The sequence below is a fragment of the Diabrotica virgifera genome, chromosome 1 (genome assembly GCF_917563875.1).
Source record: "Diabrotica virgifera virgifera chromosome 1, PGI_DIABVI_V3a".
In the NCBI taxonomy this organism is placed as follows: Eukaryota; Metazoa; Arthropoda; class Insecta; order Coleoptera; family Chrysomelidae; genus Diabrotica; species Diabrotica virgifera.
The window spans coordinates 31,454,247-31,481,557 of NC_065443.1; the positions used below are offsets into that span (position 1 = coordinate 31,454,247).

General features: G+C 32.0%; 1 protein-coding gene across 1 annotated transcript; it reads left to right on the forward strand.

The window, feature by feature from the left end:
* The first annotated feature begins 7,500 nt into the window (after nucleotides 1–7,500).
* On the forward strand, nucleotides 7,501–23,829 carry LOC126887833 (uncharacterized). Its single transcript, XM_050655708.1, has 3 exons — nucleotides 7,501–7,669; nucleotides 18,579–18,686; nucleotides 22,630–23,829. The coding sequence occupies exons 1-3, from the start codon at nucleotides 7,652–7,654 to the stop codon at nucleotides 22,762–22,764; spliced, it is 261 nt and encodes an 86-aa protein (XP_050511665.1). The 5' UTR covers nucleotides 7,501–7,651; the 3' UTR covers nucleotides 22,765–23,829.
* The last annotated feature ends 3,482 nt before the right edge of the window (nucleotides 23,830–27,311 follow it).

Sequence of the window (27,311 nt, forward strand, 5' to 3'; positions counted from 1 at the left end):
ATTATTTAAGAAACAAGAAGATTCAGTGTGTTGTCACACAATTTTGCACTTAACACACTGTACACTAGTGGTGCTCGGACTTATACTGCGTGGAATCTACCACACAAACTGCAAGCGTTGAGCGATCGACTTTGATAAAAAGTTGTAACTACAGAGAGTTGTAATTAAAGTCATGTTTTTCATCTTAATTTTATTTGGATGTTGATGCATGGCATTGCATATCATCCACAAGTTTTTCTTGATGATACGTAATTACCGAGGACCAAACGCAATCATGATGAGAGGTCTGCATTTGAGAAAATGCAGACTCACACAAGTACGTTGATCCAAAGAGTGCTGTGAGCTGCAGAGCTACTTGCCTCAAAGGATATTAGTCAGACGATATGAAAGACCAAAATTTCGTATTGGTCACTCTGGATTTTAGGTGTATATCCGAAACTATTTTCAGCAAAAATAGATTAGACATGAATGTTACAATATCAGTCAGTCTTTTAAAATCAGCGCAGCGCCTTTCAAACTCACTATGAACTGCTTGCAGCTCCGTCTAGTAATAAACATAATTTAAATAAGCCGTTACCCTTTTTTCAACCATGGTAGGTTGTTTAAATCCTTTCTGTTCATTTGATTAACCAATAATTTCAATTTGTTGACAAAAGAATGTACTGCGCTCATCCTATCGATAATTGTTTTATTTTTACCCTATAGTTCCAAATTAGGGAGGTTCAAATGATTTGCTAAATCTGATACGAAAGCCAGATCATCATGAGTCATTTTTCGTTTTGAAGTAGATAAGTGTCGTCCACTCATTTTTCTAGAAAATAAATTATTTCGGAAAGTAACTCCTGGAACCTATCCTATATAAAAAAAATTTCCACGGCTCAACCACCTCACATCTGTATGCAGAAGTAAATCGGTGTGTTCTGCAGGGTCGCTAGCTTCCAAAAGACGTCGCTCCAAGTTTTGCGCTCTAATTGATTTCACAATTTTTGTTGTCATTTTCGTGACGTCGTCCATAATTAAAATTTTGGATGATTTTTGAAGAATGATGCAATGAAATGAAAAAAACTATGAAAAGTCGTCGTTAGCTCGACATAATGCAACACATCTATTGATGACAGTCATGGATGGTGCACCATTTGTTCCAATACACACTATTTTGTAAATCGATAAAATTTTTTAAAAAACCTTGTATATATCTACTTCGCAAGTTTTTTTCTTTCAAAAGCAGCATTGTTAATAATTCTTCTTTAGCCAACATATCAGAAAATACCATCCGAAAAAAATAGACAACTTGGCAGATATCAGCCATATCGGTTGACTCGTCAAATTGCAAAGAAAAGTATATACACTTCTTTATATGTCACTTTTAACTTTGCTTTCCAAATCTTTACCCATGATTTCGATGCGTCTACATAGTAACCGTTGGACGTGACAACTAGACTTCCTTGATAGATATATATTTTCAATTTGTATTTTTTCCATTAATCGCGATCGACTTCAAAAACTTTGGCGATCGACCGGTCGATCGCGATCGACCCTTTGAGCACCGCTGCTGTACACTAATAAGTTATTACGTTGACTCTCTGTACGCCGCGGTCCTTTAAAGCTGATTTGTCTATTTTACTAAAAGTATTTGGAGAAAGTCGGAGATAACTATAAACTATTATTCAAAAGAAAAGCTCATCTTCTTCGGGCATAATCCAACCGGATGAAAGAGGAAATTTTAGAAAAACCTTTATAACTGAAAACTGAAGAAGAAAGGAATGAAGTAAATAAATTTTTAATTAGAATCCCAGCTTATGAAAACCCGTACTCAAGACGAAATTGTGGGAAAAAATTGTTTCTCCACTTGACGATAGTGACACTATAATATTATGAAGAATACAAGCGTACCCTATCTGAAACCAGTTCAAAACCGGTAAGCTATACTAAGTTTTGTGAGGAGTTCCACAACTTAAATTTAAAAATTAAAAAGCCTAAAGTAGATACCTGTTCAAAATGTGATAGGCTAGACATGCAACTTAAAATATGTTCTGAGAATGAAAACTAGGAGTTTTTAAAACAAAAAAATGACCACCTTGATAACGCGGAGTGTGCATATGAGTCTAAAAAGACAAAGAAAATGTGGCACAGTTCTGTAGCCCTTCTACAAACGCCAACTTTGGACTTTTAATCTAACAGTCTACGACTGCAGTGATGGCACAACTTACTGTTACCTTTGGCATGAATGTGTAGCTGGCAGAGGTGCTAATGGAGTTAACTCATCTGTATACAAATTTATTTCTAAAGCTTTACAGCCTGTTGCGAAAAGTTTGGCCATGTACTCAGATACATGTGGTAGTCAAGACAAGAATACTCATGTAGCAGTTATGTGTATGGTAGCCCTGCAAAATTCTCCTAACTTGGAAGATATTAATCATAAATTTTTTAGTACTGGATCTTTTACCATCCTCATAATTGGGCCGAAGTTATACAAAGCACTGGTAAGAAACGCCCTTTCGTGATGAAGGAGATGAATCCAGATAACTTCTTTGACTTTGCATAAAAACCGACATTCAGAAGCGAAAGATGATGTTATTGGAAACAATTTTAGCTGGAGAGATGTACAGTGGCTGAATTTTTTCAAAAACGAGCCCGAAATAATTTACTATAAGTATTACTTAGACCTTAATCAACCGTTTCAATGCATTATTTTCAAAAGAAGAGGCAAAGAAACCATTAGCAAAATGGACCCTAGTTTACATTACCCAGGATAAAATCTTAAACATAAGAAGAAAAAAAAATGACCTCCTCAACCTGCTTTTATACATTTCACCAGTATTTCACCAATTCCATAAAGACTTAATAACCTCAAATGAAGCAGAGGATACCTACACTGATGACATTCCTGTTGAAGAAAATGAAGAGATAGTGCAACTGCTTTACAAAAAAGAAAGTAAATGTGAAAACCATCAAAAAAATGACAGTTGCCAAGAAAATAAATCAACGAAACAAACTGTCAGGAAGAAGAGAAAAATGTAAATACTAAATAATAAAACTTAAAAAAAATATTGATTTGTTTTCCATATCCGTTTTTGTTTATTTTTTGTTTTATTTTACTTATCTACTTTGTATTATTACTTAATTGGTTTATGATGAATAAACACAAGTTTTGGTATTGCATTATTTTGGTTCTTGTATTATTATTTATTTAAACCTGTTACTTTGGTCTTAAGAATCGCCATTATTATTATTAAATATTATTTTTTATGCTTTTTGTAATAGTTTGTGTTATGCGTTAAGCGTGTTAAGTTCATGATATTTGTGCAAATTGTGTTAAGTTGATGTAAGAAAAAATTTATTATTCTTTTTTATAATACTTATGTGTATTATTATGTTAATATTATTTATTGATTATGTTATTAAGAGAAATAAATATTTAATTGATCAAAAGTGTTTAAAATAATTTTGAGGGATACATTCTTGTAAAAACTCCAAAAGTATAGATAATTAGAACATATTATTGAAAACTTTAAACGCGTTTATCTCAAAATAGTGATTTAGGACTTAACTCTCTTTACGCACGGAGAACAGAATTATTTATTATCTTAGGGGAATCCAAGCGAGGAATTTGCGCGTTTCCCGAGCGCATCAGAAAATCACCTGGGGATAAACCTTGTATGTTGTTAATAAAATAAAAAATAAAATAAAAATAAAAATAAAAACGTTTATTGCCCTAACTTATATGTACATTTCACAATCTTAAGATATTTCATTTCTTCTTAGATGTTCCGCAGTTGCACCATCTCCTTTGGTCTTCATCCTCTCGGTGTTGGTTCTTCTCTTGTTGTGTCCTGGACGTATTCTTCTGTAGGTACTTTATCTGGCTCTGTACCTACTTTCCTGACCGGTTTGCAACCACCTGGCTATTGTCTGATCATATGGTCGATCAGACGATGTGTTTCTCGAAACATCTTCTGGGCCCTGTTATTCTCGAGGATGTTCCTGGTCTTTAGGAGTCTTCTTATGGCCTGGTGGAAGAAGTACTGGGTGCTTTTCTCGGCCACCTCCCTCAGTGGTGTGTACTGGAGCCTTTCTTGGATGGTTGCATTCGTCACCCGGTCCTGCCATGCTGTACCGTCGATTATCCTGTAGCATGACGTTTCTGTTGCTTCTAGTTTCTTCCAGTTGCTGTTGGCGGTTGAACTCCATATTGGGACTGCATAAAGCATAGTCGACCTGACATATGCTTGGTAGAGCTGGATCTTCTTCTTCTTAGATAGTGGTGATGACCTGAAAATGTAAGGCAGAATTAGTTTTTTACTGACTGTGGCTCTCTTCTTAATTTGCTTTGTATGCAGATTGAAGTTCATTTTTCTGTCTAGGTGGACTCCTAGGTACTTCACTGATGGCGTGGCTGGTATAACGTTTCCTCTCATCGTTAGTTCTGCCGCTGGTGGGTTGGGTTGCTGCGTAAAGATGGTGAACTGTGTCTTCTGCGTGTTTATCTTGATTTTCCATTTATCCGTGAATTCTGCAATCCTCTCTAGGTGGCCTTCTAATGTTTGGATGATTCTTCTGTCCTGTTTGCCTGAAGTGTAGATTGCTGTGTCATCTGCATACAAAGCTGTACTGGTTCTTGCATCTGTTGGTAAGTCTGAAACAAAAATGTTATATAAAATGGGAGACAAAATACTGCCTTGTGGCATCCCTTCTTGAATTTGTTGTATCCTGGACATCTTTTTGTCAGCTGTAACATGAAAAGTTCTATTAGTTAAATATGTGTCACAAATATTAACTATATAATGTGGTAATCTAGCCTTGTCCATCTTGAAGATGAGTGCTTTCTTCCAGACCGTGTCATATGCCTTTTCTATGTCCAGTATTGCCATCCCTGTTTTTTGTTTTCTGTTGAACCTGATTTTGGTGTCGCTGACAACTCTTGCGAGTTGTAGTTCGCAGTTTCTTCCTTTTCTGAATCCGAATTGGTCTTCTTGGATGATGTTTCTTCTTTCAGCGTGTTTGATGAGCCTCTTGAATATGATTTTTTCCAGGATTTTTCCTAAGGGTTCCAGCAGTGAGATTGGTATGTAGCTTTCTGGTCTTCTTCCATCTTTTCTTGGCTTCAGGAGAGGTATCGTCTTTGCATGTTTCCAGTTGTTTGGGAAATGAGCTTTCTCAAGGCAATACCTAAAAATGTAGTACAGCTGTACTATCATCTTCTTCGGTAGTTCCTTGAGAACGATGTTGTGGATGTCTTCCTGTCCTGGAGCTCTGGATCCTTTGAGTTTCTTGATGATCCTGTGGACTTCTGAGGGGTGTAGTTGGTCTTCTTCTTCAATCACGAATTGATTTCTTTCTGAAATCCTGTTGTAGGCCCTGTTTACTTCGTCTATGGTCTGTTGGTCCGACATGTGTTGATTTTGCCTGTGTGTGGCTTCCAGTTTTCTTGCAATTGCTTCTGCTTTTCTTTGGGCCTCGTAGTGTGTTCCTTCTTCATCCGTGATAGGTGGCATTTTCTGTTTTCCTCTTTTTCTGGCCTTCATCATTTTCCAGACGTTTCCTTGATTTTCTTCGGCTTTTCTGATGATGTTGAGCCATTTGTTCTCGTTGATGCTGGTCAGTCTTGTCCTTATTTCTGCTGACAGTTCATCGCTGTAGTTCTTGTAGTCTTGTCTTCTTGTCCTTTGGTAAGCCCTTCTTGGTTGTTTCTGTCTCTGATTAGGTCCTTGACTTCATTTGGAATGATGAGTCCTTTATGGTTTGTCTTCTCTCTTGGGATGTTGTCCTTCATGGCTTGTTGTATTTTCCTGGTGATTTCTTCTATTTTTCTTTCTATTTCTTCTGTTGTTTCGAATTCTCTTCTCATCTGGAATTGGTTGATCTGTCTTCTGAAGTTTGGCCAGTTTGCTTCTTTCCATTTCCATCGTTGTAAGTATACCCCCATCATGTATGAACTTTTAATACAGGGGCGTGCATTGTGGGCAGTCCGTAACAAAATCTATCCTTAGAAAAACTCGAGCCCGTCAGATTAAGACAAGGTAAGTTAAGTAAAGAACAGTGTATATGTTATAGTCAAACCCCGAAGAATAATTTGTTAGAATGAGTTTAGTAAAACGTAATTTTTTAATTTTAATGGTTTTTATTTTTATATTGTCGTAATTAAAATAATTCGAAATTGCTCCACGAACCATTGCATTGCTGCAATGGGTTCAAATACCTTTCTTAGTATTTTGCGCTGAAATATTCTCAGTTTATTTTCATCAGTATTTCAATATTTTCATCAACATCTTTCTTAATATTTAGCGCTCAAATATTCTCATTTGATTTTCATCAGTGCTCGACATCCACGTTTGACATCCATATGTGACCACTGGTCTAATTACTGTTTTGTAGATTCTAAGCTTAGACACACGATTCAGTAACTTACTTTTCATTAAGTCTTTGTATGCATAAAAGCACTTATTATCGCTAAGAATCCGTGCTTATGTTTCTTGCCAGATGTTGTAGTTGTCATTTATTATTGATTCTAGGTAGGGAAAAGTTAAGGCATATAGTTTGTAGGTATGGTGGTCTACCTTAAGACCTATTGATTCGACTTTGTGCACTCCATATATGTATTTTGTTTTACTTCCATTGATATATACCAAATTTAGCAGCTTCGCATTTCAGCTCTATCGTTTTCTTGCTTAATACCCATTTATTGCGGTTTATTATGGCAACATCATTCGCATATGCGCATATTTGGTAGATTTGTATTAATACAGCCGTTCATATTCAATTTTCCAACAACATCTTCCAAATTTAGACTAAAAACTGTTGTTGATAAGGCATCACCTTGCCTAATTCCATTTTCAATATCAAATTCAATATCAAATGCCTCTGTCATATATTATCTCCACCTGTTCTCACCACGGCTTTGGAATCCTCCGAAGTCATTCGTATAAGTTTAACTGACCTATTGGGTATCCCCCAAATGACGAGAAAAAAAGAAGATTTGCTATTACTCAATGAATTGTTAACGTCAAAAAATAATAGGAAGAGATATGTTTAAAATTACTGTAGAATTAGATTCTCCCTGTTAAAAAAATTGATAATAAAATGAATTATCCAAGAACACATTTTTATCTTATTTTATAAAGGTAGGTATAACAAATTAGAAAGATTAATTGTTAAACTTAAAATTCTTGATAAAAATATGCTGGTTTACAAACAATATTCATAAAAGCTTAGTCATTGCTCATAATACTAATCAATAGTTTATCAATACCGTTAAAAAAATACACAAATTAAAATAACGTGAAGCGTGGCAATCAATTCTTCTTGCTGCAGAACAACACCAAACCAAAAGAACAACTGTCTCTCTTGATATCGAAAAACCTCGCTAGGTTAAAAAATGGTCAGCACGAGGCTCCGCTGATGTCTCCGATGATGTCAGACTTCCTGGATTGGACATGATGTCTCCCCAAGTGTAATTTTTACACTTCCTTGTGAACGTGATATAACTTTTATCAATTGGACTTTTAACCTAGATACCATAATATATAAATTATAAAGAAGCTTTTGCTGACCAATTCGACTTAAGATTCTGTAGTGTGTGGTTCCGGCATCTGTAGCGAGTTCTTCAAATTAGTGGGTGAATATTTTCGATATTTTGGAATAATCCTCAGACATGGCGTTACATTGTGAGGTTAGTCATTTGTTTTTGTTTTTATTTTGGTATCGGAGTTTTCATTTGTTTAGCAACTGTTTGGTGATAGGTAACTTAAAAATAACTATGTAGATAAACTATGTATTATAAAAAAGATTTAAGTGAACATCATTTCATAATAGAATGTAAACAACAATACAAAAATTATGTGCCTGTAATATATTCAATTATGTTTTTACAGTAAGTATATATATATTCCTATAACCGGTATTCTAATAAGCGGGTTCGACTGTATTATAAGCAAAATAGCAGGACTTACCAACATTTTATCTAGTATATCTGTCTAATTACTCTTCTTCGGTCCATCTTTGAACATAGGCCTCCCCAATCCTTTTCCATTCTTCTCTGTCTGTCGTTACAGTCATCCACATAGAGCCCACGTGCTTCTTGATATCATCTGTAATCTGTATATTTCATTTGGGGCCTTCCTCTGCTTCGTTTATATTCCCACAGTCTCCAATTTATAAGAATTTTGTTGCATCGATCTTCTTTTTGTCTTATATTGTGTCCGGCAAATCTCCATTTCAATTTTGTAACTTCTAACATCCCTAACTTTTGTTTTCTCTCTTATCCACTCGTTTCTCTTTTTATTCATTAGTCTTGTGTGTAACATTTGTCTTTCCATTGCTCTTTGGTTTAGTTTTTTAAAAGTCCACGCTTGGTAACCATAAGTGAGAAAATTGAGTACATATTGATTGTATACCATACTCTTAATATGTTGTGGATATCTTTTGGTTTTAAGGATGTAGCTCAGTATTCCAAATGCCGCCCATGCAGTCTAACTCGTCTTTTGATCTCTGCCCTTTGTCTAGTACATTTGGAAAATTAAACTTTTCGATCATATATTAATAATCGTTACTAATGTGGGGCATGGTCAGAAAAATTAATATTTTCTGTAAATTTTATAAGGCTTTTCATACTTGAATACAAGTATTCCAATTATTTTTAACTTACCGAATATCACGCGGCAAAGCCGCGTCTGAAATTTATATAATGTAAAATTGTTTAGCTTGTCTGTCCTTAACTTAGTATTTTAGTTAGTGTTATTGATTCATATTTTATCAAAGTTGGAACATACCAACATGTTCTCTTAATAAATTACGTAACTGATCATCATAATAAAAACTGATCAGCATAATAGTAGTGAATCTTTCTGAATTTTGACAAAAAGAACAGGTTTTAAGTTAAAAATGGTAAATTTATTATTAAGGGGGTGGCGCAAAATCTTGGTGCAATGCTATTTAAACACATTCATTTTTTTTTTCGAATCCTAAGAAAACTCAAAAATATTTTTGAAAAATTAAACGCAGCATGAAAGATTACATTATTACCGAGGGCTGGAATAAACAAAATAAGAATAAACAAAAAGTTTCTTTTAAATGAAATATTTGAAATTAAAATCACACTAAATTTTCCCTTTTTTTCCACCCCTGTAACTTATCAAAAATAAACATTATAGAAATTTTCAAGGACTTTCGGCCCTCGGTAATAATGTAATCTCTCATTCGGCGTTTAAATTTTTCAAAAATACTTATTAATCTTTCCAGTATTCGAAAAAATGAATGCATTTAAATAACATTTGACTAAGATTTTGCTCTATCCCCTTTTAAATTAAAATGTTGGTTTATGTAGAAAATAACATGTCAGGTTTATAAATACCTTTCTCAATTTTAATGTCAGATGTAAACTTTTACTGGATTGTTAACCATTTTTCATAAAGGTAATTAATTTTTTTTAATACGTGGACTTGACGGCATAATCCCTTTTTCAAAAAATAGAAGTCCAACACAGAGCACATATAGGGTAACTGAAATATGTCTCGTTTGTTATGGAGCGACAATATATTTTTGAAGGCACGTGACATTTAAGTGTATATTTTACAATTAAGGTGCAAAAATGGGTTATCACGCAGCAACAACGAGTTATTGACTATAGCTACTTAACTATCTAAACAGTAGCATTTTTGAATAGAAATCGTATATTCTAAAATTCCCACCACAAAAACTCAAAAAATATGTACAAAACTTCATAATTTTAAAGATTATTGATGTGAAGTTGAAGCTAGTCTCCATTTGTTGGAGTTTTTTTTAAATGCGGCATCTATTTCCTTTTGCCACAAAACATTTTATAGTCCACGGCGGATCTGTTTTGAGATGGACGTTGAGAGGTGACTTTAATTTTTTTGCAGAAATTGCTTATAATTAACCCATATAATAATAATGCAGTTATCGTCCCACTCAAAAAGGTCCGGAACATTGTTTAAATAATCAAAATGTCAAAAAATGAAGGAAAAATTCGATTTTTTTCTTCGTTTTTAGATTATAACTTTAAAAGTATTAAGTTCCGAGAAAAGTTGCACTAAAGTAAAAGTTGCGTAATTAAATTTACTACAATATAAGATTGGTCAAAAACTGTTACCCTTTTGCAAAATAGCAATAATTGCGAAAAAACATCAAAAAACAAGTATTCGCATTTTACGCTTTTCAACCATTTTTGCTAAACTTAAAACCTTCATATATCACCCAGAAGAATTTTATGATATAATAAAACAATGCTGTAAATTTAGTTAAGATCGGTTCAATAGATTTTGCAAAATAAATTTTGAAATCCATCTTTCGCAAAAAAATTCATTTTTTTTCAAAATGTTGCAGGACTGAAAATAAAGCAGATAGTAAGTTAATTTTTTTTACAAATAGAAAAATACTGTACATTTAATTTGCAATTTGCAAAATTAAAATCGGTTAACTACCACGGCGTCAGGAATTTTTTTAAATAAACATTAATTTTTGGTGCTACGCGCCAGAAGAAATGGTGGAGATGAAGTTGATTTCCACCAAAATTTCTTCCAATCTTTATCTAATATATTATATTATTTTCTTACTCTATATTTTGTTGTATGTTCATATTTTAATTCCACAAAAATCAAACTAATTTGATTATTGTTTGCGAAAAATTGTTTAAACAATTGCATATGTTTAAAAATAATACACTTTTATTTTCTAAGTTAAAATATATGAACAAAGAAAGTTTTTGCTAAAAAAGTGTTATTTGAAAGGACAGAGTATGTGTTTTTATTTTGCAATAAACAAATTTATTTATTTCGAAATGTACTAAAAATTAAAATGTATCAATCATTATCAAAGGTCATTGGAATGCCCAATCAGAGCGAACGTATCCCCTGTCCTGCGCGTAGAACCAAAATTTCCCCGAAGGCCCCATTTCTTTCGAATTTTTTTCAAACTCCACATGTAGTTCTGTGATGTCTCTTGCGATTCTTCCTATCAAGTTTACATCATCTGCGTACGTTGCAATCTGCTTGGTCTTATTAAAAAGTAAATTTTTTGCGATTACGGACAGTTTTCTGATGACGTGTTCCATATATATATATATATATATAACAAAGGAGCACTCGTAAGTGTAGGGTTTTATCGGTCAAGTGGGTGAAAAAAGAGACAAAGAATTCAGCTACTTCATCTATTTATTGAAGACGTTTCGTCTACTGCTCAGTAGACATCATCAGTTCATCTACAAAAAGAGTGTTATAAGAAACAACATCCAAAAGAGAGGTAAAAAAGCACTAGCGTTACCTTAAAAAGACATGTAGCAAAAGATAAGATGTACATAGTAAAAAAAACCTTATCCATGAACCAATGTAATGTATAAGTATGTAACATTTAAGTGTATAGTTAATATTTAAAAACTTTAGTACAGCCAAAGACAAGACCATCAATTGTTATATTGGAATTGACGGTCGTACTCCTTTATGATGTCTTCTGTTACAGAGGGTTTTTACGCTATATATATATATATATATATATATATATATATATATATATATATATATATATATATATATATATATATATATATATATATATATATTAAACAGAGTCGGTGCTAGCCGAGCTCTCTGTTTTACTTTAGTTATCTGGAAGGGGATCTGTCAATTCCTTTTGAACTCATACTTGCGCTTCTGTGTGAGTCGTGGTGGCTTGTACTAACTTTACCCATTTCTTTGGTATACCAAATTCTTGCATAATTACATATATTTTATCTCTATGTATGTAATCACAGGCTTGTCAAAAATCTACAAAGATTTGGTAGATATCTATGCCCTTTTCTTCTACTATCTTCTTCTTCTTTTAGTGCTCATGCGTTTCGAATATTGTCGATAATTCTGGCTATAATTATTTTATTAACTGATACTTTAAATAGATTAGTTGTTGTTGTGGAGAACCATTTCCTCAGGTTCTTTAACCATGATATTCTTCTTCTTCCAATTCCTCGCTTTCCGAATACTTTACCTTGGAAGGATTACCTTCAGTAATCTGTATTTTGTGCCGTTTCTCATTATGTGTCCGAGATATTCTAACTTTCTCCTTTTAATGGTATACATCACCTCTCTTTCTTTGCCCACTCTTCGTAATACGGTCTCGTTGGTTATCTTGTCCGTCCATGATATCCTTAGGATTCGCCTTCTACTATCAATTGTTTTATAGTACTTGTTTTTCTGGCTATATAGCCAAAGTAATTTTGCCAGGCTCGCTCAGTGCTTTTATTAGCCTGTTTTTTGTATTAAGCTCTTCCAACATTGACAGATTGGTTCCGTGTTCTGTCTAGGATATGCGTAAAATTCGTATGAAGTTTCGATCTTATTTTTATCGATATTTTGAGAGACTATATTGTTCTGAAGCTATTTCTTTATGGAATTTATGTAATTTATTATTCTAAATAAGAAATAAGCCACAAATTAGCCTAAAAAATTGATTTTATTACCGTTTCGACTTCCAACTCGGACGTCGTGGTCAAAATACAAAATATTACTAAATTAAACAAAAATGTTGTTGCTTAGTAAAAAAATTATTCTAATAATTTAATTTAATCTGACTCATTCATATCGACAATTCAGACATATATTATACATTTTAAATTAGAAGAGTTTAAAATGATATTGCCAATATATATGAGTTGCGTTCCTGAGACGACTTTATTGAAAGATAGTTCATTCAACTATAATACAGACGGAAAATGAAAGAATACCCATGAACGATCACATCAATCACTTATTTTGTTTGTAAATAACAAACGTTTGTTATAGAAAAAGACAGCAAATACAAAATAAGTGATTGATGTGATCGTTTATGGGTATTCTTTCATTTTTCCGACTGTATATTGAAAGACTATGTTTCAACCGCGTATGTATAGTAGGTTGTAATGGGAAAAATATGAGCACTGACCAAGTAGATAGCTCGGCCATCGCCATTTTTGGTTATCATGAAGCCCAAGTATATATAATATAGATGTATGTATGGATAGCCCAAGTATGTATAGATAGATTATTATTTGACAGAAAATATTTAATTGATTTCTTTTATCTCTGATGCAGATAGATTATATTTTTCTTCTTGGCTCTGCTATTTCTTGAGTGTTGTTTCATGTTTTTATGCTATGCTGTAAGTTGTACAAAGTCCTTCTCTCTTTAACTAATTTTAAGGTTTCCCCTAATATCCAATATTTGTTTTTGTGAATTTTATACTTTTTTCAATGAATGAATCTGGTGTTTTATTTTATTCCATGTTTTATTTTTATCTCTTGTGGGTTTTCCCTGTTTTTCAGGTTTATCTGGAATTTCTTCGTATTATTTATGTTTAGCTGCTTTGTCTGATCTGTGTTTCTAGTTGCGAGGAATTTGAGCATGCAGTTCATTTTTAGCAGCTTATGATCTGATCTATTAACAACATAATATATGCAGACGACACCGTGAATATGGTAAGCTCTGCTGGAGAACTCCAATTACTACTAAATGAAACAAACAGTTTCTGTGAAGAATATGTACTAAAAATTAATATAAAAAAGATCAAATACATGATAATACCTAAGAAAACAAACATACAAATAAGCATACATTTGGGAAATATGCAGATAGAAAGGGTTGATTAACACAAACACCTAGGAATCTGGATTTCAGAGAAAAAATGATTAAACAACATAAGAATGACAGAAATAAGGACCAGGATAGAAATATCAAGAAATGCGTTTGTAAAAATGAAATAATTATCTTCAACAAAGACCTTAGATTAGAACTGAGAGTAAGAGCGTTGAGATGCAACGTGTTCTCGATACTGCAATATGAACTTGAAAGCTGGACATTGAAGCAAGAATACATAAATAAGCTACAGTCATTTGAAATATGTTGTTACAGAAGGATGCTTATAATAGCATGGACACAGAAGAAATCGAACACGGAAGTATTGCGAGAAATGGGCAAAGAATGCGAAATAATAAATACAATAAAAATAAGAAAGTTACAATATCTGGAACACGTAATGATAATACAGGGAAAGGTAAGAGGCGAAAGGAGTATAGTAGTACGAAGAAGGAGAGTGTCATGGTTAAAGAAATTAAGGAACTGGTTAAAATGCAGTTCTGTAGAACTCTTCAGAGCAGCGGTAGATAGAGCTGCATTCCCGGGAAATTCCCGGGACAAATTTCCCGAGAAATCAGTAAAAAATGGAAATCCCGATTCCCTGGTATTCTTACAAATTTCCCGGGATTTTTTAAAATATTTTATTTTAAATTATGAGCGGAGATATTACTAACTCAAAATGAATAAAAATGGTTTTGATACAATTATTATCTCTGTCTGCAATAATCATTTCAAAATTATTCCACTTAAAATATTTATTTTTCAATTATATTTTAAAACTTTTAATTAAACGCCCAATTTTGGCGTTAAGCGGGCACCACACTCTCGGCGAAGTTACTTCGCCAAATTTGACCGAAGTCCGAACTACCCTCTCTACACACTCGTTTTACTTCGCGAGGAAGTGCGATACCGACAAAGAGCGGTGCGATACCGACAAAGATCCCTTTGACTCGGACGCGCCAGACCGACAGAGAATGGAAGTAGAACGAACTAAGGCAAAGTTACACAAGGTGGCCGTCTACAATCTCGTACTTGTTGAAACTCGATCGACTTCGGCGAGAGTGAAGTGCGGGCATTAAATCAGAATGTATCATATTCGTCAGCATAAACATTCTTTTGTTTATGCGACGATCTGATTCATTTGGAAGTACCTATCTAGAATTATAACATAAATATTTATTTTGATTTAAAATTAAGTTTATGAAGAATAAGTACATACATCAACAGAAAGTCTGTTTTCAACTTTAGCAAATTTCTGTACAAAAAAGCGCCACCCTGAAAGATCAAACACTCAACAATTTATGTTTTTTTAAAACATATTTCAATAATAAAAACAACGAAAATTCAAATTAAACAAAATTTACAATTTTTCTATTTTTAAAATTTCCTTTAAAATTTTGAAGTTCTCTAAACATTTTTAATTTGTAATCTTATACGTTTTTATACTAATTGCATTGAAAAATTAAAACAAAAACAATTTCTTTTTATTTTTAATTTTCCCGATTCCCGGGAATTCTCGAGAAATCCAAATTACCGACTCCCGATTCCCGGGAAATCAAAAGGGGCCGGGAAAATGGAGCTCTAGCGGTAGATAGAGTAAAGGTAGTGATGATGATATCCAACCTTCGATTCTGCGACAGCACTTAAAGAAGAAGAATAATCTGATCCACAGTATTCTCCAAGTACATATTGCTTTTGCGTTTGCTACTGAGGTTTTGAGGAAATTTTTAGCTATAACCATTTTTTTTATATCGCAGCCGCTTAATACAAACGTGATATTGATAATTATTCAAGCGATTTAAAAAAATAAGTATACCGCAAAAATAAGGATACGAGATTTCTAATTTGTTTTCGAAATTCGAAGCGCCAATTATTTTATTAAAATTAATTAATGTTTGAGATAATCTTAATGTAGGAGTCAAGTTTTATAAATAAATTATTATCTTATTTATGCAGTTTATTGGAATGGACCGATTAAAAAAGGATATCAGTTACGCAGTTAGCTTGTGCCACAACTTTAAAATGGTGGAAATTAGGACACCGAAATGACACGAGATGTAGTAGTTATTGCGACAGTTGTTTATTTAAACACGGTGTCATTAACATCAATTTATTTGGAACAAAAACAATAGAAATATTACTATCATAATAAGTAAAAAAGTTGTACACCATTACGAATTTGCTGTGTATTTAAAAAATAATAAAAATTAATCAAAAGACGAGGCTTTATCAACATAGTTTGATAAAATATTCATCTCTATGTAAAGTTCATGATATTTATTTTTGGTCTTCTTTATCCTAAACTGTTTCATCTAGCAGGACTAACAACCTTTCTTCAAGAAATCTTATTGGCTGAAGCCAGATTCTGGTAACTCCTGTATTCGTGCTTTCTAATACTTGCAAAGCAGATGAACGATTAATCAAAGATGACTAGGGGAAAGGTAAAATTGCATTTCACTACTTGTTTATTCATCTAGGTAAAAATTCCAACAAATCTTAGTTCCCCGGTACTCAGATAGGGGTAAAATAATATAAAATGAAAATGAGAGACATCTTATATTTCAATTCGTTCAGAGCTCTGAATTCTGAAGCTCTAGGGTAGACCATAGAGCCTTTTCGATGATCTATAAAGATGGTGAAAAGTACCTACATAAGGAGCTTATGATCCTCTCTGAATGAATCACTTTTTATGTTTACCTCTCTTTTATTTTTTTATTGGTATAATATTTAACTTGCCTGTTTTCTTCATTTTTTATTGTTCATTTATTGTTCTCATCCACCCTTTTAATGCACATGTTCCATTTCTTTCGGTTATTCTGACGCTTCTTGAAGGTTCGGTTATTCTGAAGTCTGGACAATCTTTGAAGGAAACTTCTTCTTTATGCTCCATCTCCGCGGCGGAGATTGGTAACCATCAAGGCTATCCTGATCTTAGATAAAAGAAAAAGTTCGATAGAAGCGCATCTACCCACACCATTCACGCCAGTTCACAGCCATGAGATTGTATTCCTTCCTACACTTCTCCTTCTGTGGATTTTTCCTTGCGTAAGTAATTGAAGCACGTAATATCTTTTGATGATGAAAGAGGGGAACATACTTATACAGAGTTGCCTGGATGTCAATCAAGATATATATGCGTGATTTACTGACTATAATGAAGCATTCGACAAAGTACGACATGAACAATAATTAAGGCATGTCCTGGAATCAAAGAAAATAGACTGCAATAACTTCAAGATTATATCGAATTTATACTATAAGCAACGAGCAAAAGTACGTGTTAACGATCAGCTGTCAGATGAAATTTAAATCAGACCTGGAGTGAGACAGGGATGCGTGTTGTCGCCAATTATTTTTAATGCCCACTCGGAAAAGATCTTGAAAAAAGCTCTTGAGGGTGAAACAGCTGGAATAAAGGTAAATGGAGTTCCCATTAACAACATTAGATATGTGGATGACACTGTCATCTTAGCTGAAAATATTGGGGATCTTCAGAGGCTGGTGATCAGCATAGCGGAGTTTGGACAAGAATACGGTCTAACAATGAACGTCAAGAAGACAAAGTTTATGAGAATATCGAAAACTCAAAGAAATAACGAGAGCCTCTTGAATGAGTCGACCAATATGCAAACTTTGGAACAATGATCAAGTCCACAGGAGGTTACTTACAAGAAATCGAAATCAAAATAGAAAAGGCTAGAGCAAATTTTAACAAAGTGAGAAAAGTGCTCTGCACAAGAGATTTGAAGTTGGAGTTAAGAGTTAGGTTGGCTAGGTGCTACGTTTTCTCGACTTTGTTTTATGGAATAGAAGTTTGGACCTTGAATGCTGCATCAATGAAAAAATTAGAATCATTCGAACTATGGGTGTACAGAAGATTTCTGAAAATATCGTGGACAGAACACGTCGCAAACAAAGAGGTTCTGAGAAAGATGAATAAAGAAATGGATATCTTAAATACCATCAAAACAAGAAAATTGGAATACTTATCTCGGACATATTACACGTGGAGAGAGATACAACTTGCTTCAATTGATTACGCAGGGAAGGATTCAAGTAAAAAGAAGCATAGGGAGACGCAGAATATCGTTTCTGCGCAACCTGACAGAATGGTACGGATGTACATATCAAATGAACTTTTCAGAGCAGCCGTCTCTAAAATCCGAATAGCTATGATGATTTTCGACTTCCGCCGCGGAGATGGCACTTAAAAAAGAAGAATATCTTTTGCCACGAGTGACATTCCCAAAATACTGCAGCTTCCTGGTTTTGATGGTTTTTATTATTTCCGTACTCTTATGCATTCTTCTTTCTCATGACCATAATCTCAGGATTATCCTGTATATCCACATCCACAATTCAAATGATTTTTAAATCTTCATAAATTTTACTTTCATGATATTTATTGAAAGGTCATATCCTTTTGCACGATCAAATATCTTGTTCATCAGTCTCTACAAATCATCACAGTATCATCCGCATACCTAATGTTATTGATTGGTATTTGACAATTTTTTTTTCATGTCAGTATCTTCAACTCAGACCATTCAAAATGGTTCAAGCATTACTAAGTTTTATTGTTACAGAAGCAAAATTACAGTTTTCAGTTCTTTTAATTTTTGTTTATTTACTTTCGTTCAGGAAATATGAGCTGGTGCATCTTATTTTTTATTTTATAATAATCACAAACTGTTTTTATGTTTTATAAGAAAAACATTAAAATTAAAAATTCTTGGCTTAAATTTTGCATACCAAGCAAAACAAGTTTTCTGTTACTTTTTAAGTTTGTAAGAAGGTAACCTTAAGATATTTTTAAATCTTTATTTATATATTTTATTATGCAAATAGTTCCAGACATTTTTGTTAAGAAAATATTCTTATCAGAAAGTACAACTTTGTTAGTTCATATCACTCGTATTACGATTAAATTAGCACATAACTAATTTTTTCTATTTTTTACAGAAAAATCGCATATTAAATATAATAATCATTATAATGATGATCACTTATGAAATATCAGCTAGACCGGGAAATGAGTGGAGACAGAACAACGCATGTCAAGACGGAGATGTAAGTATAAAATACTTTATCAACTTAGCAATTTTGTTTATCGTTTCCTCATGGTCTCTTTTTATAAAGTTAATACTCTTATCCTTGTCTAATTTTTCTAGAAATTTTGCTGCCTGAATATTATTTACATTTATTATGGTATTTTTCACAATTATTAATAATTATTATTTATCATAATTATTTTCATAATTATTATTTTTCATAATTATTTTCGTAATTATTATATTTTACATTTATTATGTTATTTTTCATTATATTATTTTTCATAATTAATCATAATTAGTTAAATCACCGTTAACTGGTTATTCATGATTTTACGGTACTTTTTCTGAATGTGTCTTCATTTTCATCTATTTTGAGTTAACCCAACCTTTAGTTTACGATAAGCTAATAAAATATTTTTGAATTTTTGTTTTCCATCATCCAATGATGAGTTCCAATGTCCACCGCAAAATCCATTTTTTAAGGCTGTCTTTAAAAATTTGCCACCGTTGGCTTATTTTTCAATATATTTTCTTGAATTTTTTTTAATAGTCTTAATTGTACTAAAAATGCTTATTTAATTTAAAGATAAAATAATTCTACCCTAGTTTAAAAGAAAATCACAAAACTGTGCTTGAAATATTGATTTTAAACCCTACGCCTCCCCCCCGCACCACCCGCTATGAAATCGTATTTGTACGAAATTTAATAAAAAAAATGTTTGTGAAGGTCGACCTAGATTCGGATCCTTGACTACTAAGACCATATTTTATATTGCAAGCTATATAGTCTAGTAAAATAAGATTACACTACATGTAAATCAAAATGTAAATTCGTACAGGTTGGAACAAATTTAAAGTTTAGGTGAGTACAAAAGATATTTTCAAGAAAGTATCCAAATCATATAAGGGGATCATTGTTCAAATAGTTAAAAATGGGTCATTTTTGCATAATATTTACTTTTTTAACTGCTGAGGTAATTTACATTTTAAAGAAGGTCTTTAGGGATTTTTTCTACAAATCTGAAGGATAAATCCTTTACCTAAGATTTAATAAATTAAATTTGACATTTAATTTATTTAAATAATTATATATAAATTTAAAAATCAAATTTGCAAAAAAGTATTTTTTCGTTTTAAATAAGCAATATAAATTATTTTATTTAATATGAGAAGTTGCGCTATCATACCAGCATTAAGCAAAAAAAAACTGGGTAAAAAATATTTAATAATTTATGAGATATTTCATTTGTTTCTCAAATGTTACTATATTTTCAATTGCAAAAACACAGTTGTTACCAAAAGAATATAAAACTGTGTAAAACCTCGTTAGTTTAATTTTTATGTATATTTTCGGAAAATGTATTGATAAATTCAAATTTCAATTTAACTCCCATCTAAAATGACATTTGAAAATTGTTCTAATTTGTTTATAATTTGTTTTTTAATAACCTCACGGGGAGCAAACATTTTGAAATGCTGTTCCGATAATCCGGTTCCTGGGAATTTTTCACTAATTAACAAAATTTTTTTGTCGTTTTTTCTTTTTCTTTTTTTTTCCTTATAGTAAAATATATAATTTTGCTTATAGAGGGGAGGGGGTTTCATTAATAATTTCCAATCTCTGAGTTGTCGATTCTAGACCTCAAAATATTAAGATTTAACCAAAATCACTTCAATAAAATATGGCTCCTTAGTGAGTTAAATGGTGTTTTATTTAAAAATTATTTGTGCTGAGTATTTTAAAACTATTCGACATATTCTTTTCATACTTGGTAGAAAGTGTAGGTACTATACACCCTATAAATTTATGTTAAATACAGGTTTCCAGCTATTACCAGAGGCGTACGACGGGCGGACAGGGGAAAGCAAATGGTTGACCCTTCCCAAATTCTACGTCACTGGCGAAATTGCCATTTTAGCACTATTTTTAGATTATCCCATACTCTTAATGTAAATAACTTACTTTTCACTTGTAACGATAAAGTCATTCGTTTTCGAGATATTTGCAGTTAAATATGTAGGTAACGACACAGTTATTTTATTTTGAATAAGGTTTTGTGCCGCTTAATTTTTAATTTCAAATATCTCGAAAGCTAATGATTTTATCGTTAAGACTGAAGAGTATATTATTTATTCTTAACAATAAAATCATTAGTTTTTGAGATATTTGAAACTAAAAATTAAGCGGCACAATATATTAATCAAAATAACTAAATAACTGTGCCGTTACATGTTTAACTTCAAATATCCCGAAAACTAATGACTTTATCGTTACCAGTAAAGAGGACGTTATTTACATACAACAGTATTGGAGAATTTAAAAATTGTGCTAAAATGGCAGTTTCACCAGTGACGTAGAATTTGGGAAGGGTCAATCATGTGCTTTCTCCTGTCCGCCTGTCGTACGCCTCTGGTAATAGCCGGAAGCCTGTATTTAACATAATTTCATAGGGTGTATAGTACCTACACTTTCTACCAAGTATGAAAAGGATATGTCGAATAGTTTTAAAATACTGAGCAAAAACAGTTTTTAAATTTTTAAATAAAACACTCTGTAACTCAATAAGGAGCCATATTTTATTAAAGTGATTTTGGTTAAATCTTAATATTTTGAGGTTCAGAATCGACAACTCAGAGATTGGACATTCTTAATGAAACCCCCTCTATAAGCAAAACTATATCTTTTACTATAAGGAAAAAAAGAAGAAGAAAAAACGACAAAAACAATTTGTTAATTAGTTGAAAATTCCCAGGAACCCGATTATCGGAACAGCATTCCAAAATGTTTAATCCACGCGACGTTATTAAAAAAACAATTTATAAACAAATTAGAACAATTTTCAAATGTCACTTTAGAGGGGAGTTAAATTGAAATTTGAATTTTTCAATACATTTATCGAAATCATACATAAAGATAAAAGTAATGAACATTTAAGCAGGTTTATATTCTTTTGGTAACAACCGCGTTTTGGCAGTTGAAAATATAGTAACAATTGATAAACAAATTAAATATCTCATAAATTATTTAATATTTTTTAACCAATTTTTTTTGCTTAATACTGGTAACCTATAGCCACTTCTCCTAATAAATAAAATAAATTTATAGTGCTTATTTAAAACGCAAAAATATTCTTTTGCAAATTTAATTTTTAAATTTTATATATAATTATTTAAATAAATAGGGGGTCAAATTTAATTTATTAAGTCTTAGGTAAAAGATTTGTCCTTCAGCTTTGTAGAAAAAACCCTAAAGACCTTCATTAAAATGTAAATTGCCTCAGCAATTAAAAGAGTTAATATTGTGCAAAAATGACCCCTTTTTAATTATTTAAACAATGATCCCCTCATATGATTTGGATACTTTTTTGAAAATATCTTTTGTATTCACTTAAACTTTGATATAAAATTTATTTCAACCTGTACGGAATTACATTTTGATTTTTTAAAATTTCATTAGGCTAATTATTTATTAACATTTATAAAATAGTAAAATTTTGGAAATTTTGGAACGTGCACAATATGCATTTAACACAATATACATTTAACAATATTTTGTCATAAAACCCAAAATGACTTATATATCGTAATTAACTTAACTACTGATTTTTTTCTTCTTCTTCTTCCACTTTATAAGCAATTCTGCTCGTTCATTGGAGGATTGATACCTCTATGGAAGATTGTCACTTCATATTTTGCGCGGTCGGTTAATTGGTGATTTATCTCTTGCTGTTTTGACCACACGTGTTGACATCCCATTCTGCTTATGTTTGTAATTCTTTTCAGTACTCTCATCCCTGTCGTTTCTAGTAGTCTTTGTGTTGTGGCTGTATCGGGTCATGTTTCTGATGCATATGTCATTATTGGTTGTACACTGGCTTTATAAATACTTTACTTAATTTTTTTTAGTTTAAATACCTAATATAAGATAAACTACTTATATATATTTTTTTTTATTACAGGCTACAAAGCGTGAAATTTGCCAGAGATGTGCCAAGCAAACTAAGTCCCCCCTGGCCTATCCTATGTGCTGTAATGAAGAAGATGAAGTCCATAAATGGTGCTATCGTTACACCACCTACGGCAAGGTCGCATAGGAATATAGTAGCGATGCTACTTATTAATAAATTAGTGTGATAGGGCATTCAATACGAAGCCACCAACAATGCAATTTATCAAAAAAAAAATCTTTGATTTAGTCAGAGGAATGGTGCGTGTGGACGGACTTTTATTTGTGATATTGTAAAGTATAAGTGTATGTTAAAAATCGTGTGTGTACCTACTTATATATTTTGTGTTAATAATTAGTAGAGGATGATTCTATATAAGGTCGAACTGCACCGGTGTGTTCAATGGATAAAAATTATTTGATATATAATTTAGTATGTTAAAATTTATAAAAAATAAGGGATGCTCAATATAATTTTGTCCTGAATATTAATTTATTTGTAATTAGAAAAATATTTTTTTTATAAATTTATAAAAAAATTCTCGATCCGGTCAGATATTATTTTAGAATTTTTGGATCATTCGGAACAAAAAAGATCGTTTGTCTTTTTTTTTCTCTTAAATTGACAGTTGATCGTTTTCAACAGTTGAAAAAATCAATACTTTAAAATAAAATAAGTCCAAAATACTTATCAAGAACTGATATAATAAGGTTTGAACTTAAATTTAGGTACTTCGTAATTTCAATAATAATATTTTTACTTATACTTTTTGAGCCTTGAAAATCTTTTTCGGTTTAAAATTTTTTATAACTCGAAAACGATCAACTTAAGAAGAAAAATTACAAAAGGTTTTTGTGTTCGAATTATCCAAAAAATCTAAAATAATATCTAGACGGACCGAAATTTTTTTTAGTTTACAAAAAAAGTAATTTTTTAATTATTATACCCCTTGTTTTTTATAATTTTTAACATACTAAATTACATATCAACTAATTTCTATCCATTAAACATATCGGTGTAGGTCGACCTTATATCGTATATTCGACTATATTGGTGATATTTATAAGATGAATTCTTACATTTTTAGTTTGACAAAAATTGGATCAGAATATTTTAACGATAAAACAGCCTTATCTTATGAGCTTATTTCAACAAGAACATTTAACTTCAGTCTGGAGTAAAATTTTGCAGCATTAAATTAATTTAATAACACTTTGACAATCATTTTTTCTTCATGGGAAACTAACAAATGATTTTCTTGTAGTGTTTCCTGTCGTATACATCTCGTATATTTCTATAGTTACCTTGATATCAGTGATGCTATCATAATTTACTTTCCTTTAGTTTGGCTCCTTGTATAACCTATTTCATGTAACAAAATTGCAGTAGTGTACAATTTTCCTTTTGTGATGTCATCTTAAATGTTTATTTTAAATTGAAAACAATTATTGAAAATACTTGAACTTTCTGTGCTTATGGGAATAGCAAATAGTGTGTAATACAGCAAGCTCAGTCTTTCATTTACACCAATCTACAATTCTTCTTTCGCCTAGAGCAAATATGTTTGTACATCTTGTACAAACAAACATGTCTTTTTTTGTAAAGTTGAAGGTAAATTGAAGGCTGTATTAGATTAGAGCTAAGACATTAAAAAATCCTGTAAACAATTTTCAATACTAGAAAGGAATAATTTGGTGTTGCTTAGTTGTAAATTTAACAAGTATATATTATCTTAAATAATATTTATTTAAATAATTTAAGAATTCATCTTCTGCTTTGTAGTTATTATATAACTTGTGTATCTGTTACCACAACTTTTATATTATATTTGGAACAGTACGTATGTCTCTTTGACTTTGTTCTATAAAATGTTGGCCTATTTGAACCTCGGCTTTGCACGTTAGTTCCTTTATTCGTACTCGACATTGAGAATTGGTTTTTAGTTCTCTAATATTTGAATATATGATTTTAATCAAATACAATAAAATTCAACTTATTATTTCGTAGACTAACATGTTAAGAATGTTGAGGAAAATGTTGGAAATAACGAATATAGCCGTAGGTACACAAATTCAAATTGTAAAGTGATTCAGATAAGAATGTGTCAAAATAATAATTTTTATTATTATATTTTAGTTTTAAGTGCATTGATATAATTATGGCTGTGACGTGTGCATGTCTTAGATGTACTTTTTATACTCCTTTGTATTTATTATTCTAGTTTGTATGTTTAATAAATGACATAACACAAAAAATGTTTGCTGTGTAATTTAATCTCGTCCGTACAACTAAAACTTATATTGAAAGGTCAAACATGGTAAGCAGAAGCTAATTAAAAACCAGTGGCGGCTCGTGATTTTTACAATAGGGGAGGCTATACCTAACTGTAAAATATCTAGACAAATTTGCATTAGCAAAAAAATGCGCCAAAAAATGTAATTTAAGGTCCCATTTTTTGACCATTTTTTATTTACATTTCATAATATCATCCTAATTCATAATTTCATGATATCATATCATTTTAAAAATAGTTAGCCTAATTGTAAAAGTTTAATACCAAAGTTTGTGTCGTTTAGTTGTTAACAATTCCATCTATTTGTAAATAGATACCTATGCATATCAAAATAAATACAGATTTGAAGTTTTGCAATCCATACATAATGAAGCTTCAAATTTTTTAAGATACTCAACTGAATTTTTTTAATTCTAAACGCGGCCTACTGCGAATTCAAAAACACGATAAATTACCGATATTTTGCTTTGAGTTAGAGATATCGGAGAAAGTTATTTGAGCAAGTTGTTCCAAATATTATTATAACCCCACATACCAAATTTCATAACAAAATTCGCACTTTTAGATTTTTCATTATTTTTAGTCAGGACCCTAAAATTCGTTGTCCCGAGACGCACGCAACCACGCAACGGAGCCGAGAAGCTACTCTGCCTCCCTTGGTATATCTCCGGGCAGCGTGTGATGGCACCGTAGATGCCACTGTAGGAGACCGGGTCCTCCTTAAACGCCTGTTGCTCTGCACGGAGCATTAGCAACGGAGACTGCTGGGCTTCTCGGCTCCGTGCTTGCATCTCGGGATAACCCAGGGTCCTGCCTACAATAATAATATGTAATAAAACTGAGACGCGATCATGCGTTCTAATTCTAATGCTCCGTACATATGGATAATTAGTGATAATATGGAATTTACACGTTGTATAATAGTGAGAGTGATTGTTGTTTTCGCGATTCATGATAAACAAAACAGTGTAGAGTGTGTAAAAAATTTATGGGGAGGCTGAGCCTCCCTTGCCTCCTCTGACGAGCCGCCACTGTTAAAAACTATGGATAGCTGAACTTACTTTACAAACTTTATACATCAAAAGATGAGGTACCTAACTGTTAACAACAAATTCGTATTCATCAGTGGCGTAGCTAGCCCCACAGGGGCCCCGTATCAAAGTCAGTCGCGGGGCCCTTTTCCACGACTGATATGGGATAATGCAAAAAAAAAATGTTCATCAAAAGAAGCAAAAACGATATATTGAACAAAATATGTATTAAATATATGTAATTATAAAGTATACTAACAAATAAGTACAAATGCTCCTGCAAGCCAATAATATGTTACCCAAATAATTTAAAAATGAACTTTCCTCGCCATTTGTTCGGCAAACTTATTTATTAAAGCATCCATAGCTGAAGAAGTTTTAAATTTCTCTAGAGTTTCGGTTTCTATAGACAGCAACGACAAGTCCGATAGTCATTTCTTTCGCATAGAAGTCCTGAGGTAGTTTTAATCAATTTTAAGTTTGAAAAACTCCTTTCAGCTACGGCAATAGTTACCGGAAGGGTTAAAAACAGAAAATATGCTGTTATTACTTCCGAAAAACTGGTTGCAAGGTGATTATACTTTATCATTAGAAATTCTCAAAATTCTTCAATAGATTGAATTTTCTGAATTTTAGTTTATAAACCGATTTTTAAAGCAAGTAACTGTTCATAAAGATCAAATGAAATGTCTTTATCGTATTTAGTAGTTATACTTTCGACTTGATCTTTTATAATTTCATTTGTAAATGAAGTTTCTCGGGTTGTAAGCCCGACCGCACATCAAAGAAATATGAAACGTAAATTACGTTTCATGGAAATAAACCACTGCTAAACAAATATACGTCCGGCCATTTATGAAACTCTCTGAAAATAAAAATTTGTCATGAGCATGAATCACACTCGTTTCATTGGTAGGCGGACTTTAAGATTTGTTTAGCAGTGTTTTAGTTTCATGAAACATGTTTTTCGTTTCATGTTTCATGTTTTTCGTTTCATGTTTCTTTGGTGTGCGACTTGGCTAATGCTTCAAATCTATTACTCAATTCACAGATACTTTGAAATCTTTGTTTGGTTTGAGAAATCAATATAATCCAAACAGCAATAAAATATTATATTGGCCCTGAAGTACGATTTCGGGTCTGAAATCCTCCCATCTTCTGATAACTCATCAAAATATCACTTTGTTACTTTTCGTCTTTTATTTTTAAAAATAGTGTAAGCCCCCATTTTTTACTAGGTTTTTAGACTCGTTTATCAAATCATGAAATAATTTTGAATTCTTTTATCTTTCAGCTCATTATTTACACAATAATTTACAGGATTACTTAGTAGAATACCAGATTTCTGTAAATGATTATTTTCATTCTGC

What these genes read in the sequence shown, in the direction of transcription:
- LOC126887833 (XM_050655708.1), top strand. An exon ending in ACGCATGTCAAGACGGAGAT is followed by an intron (nt 18,687 to 22,629) that starts GTAAGTATAAAA and finishes TTTTTATTACAG; the next exon opens with GCTACAAAGCGTGAAATTTG.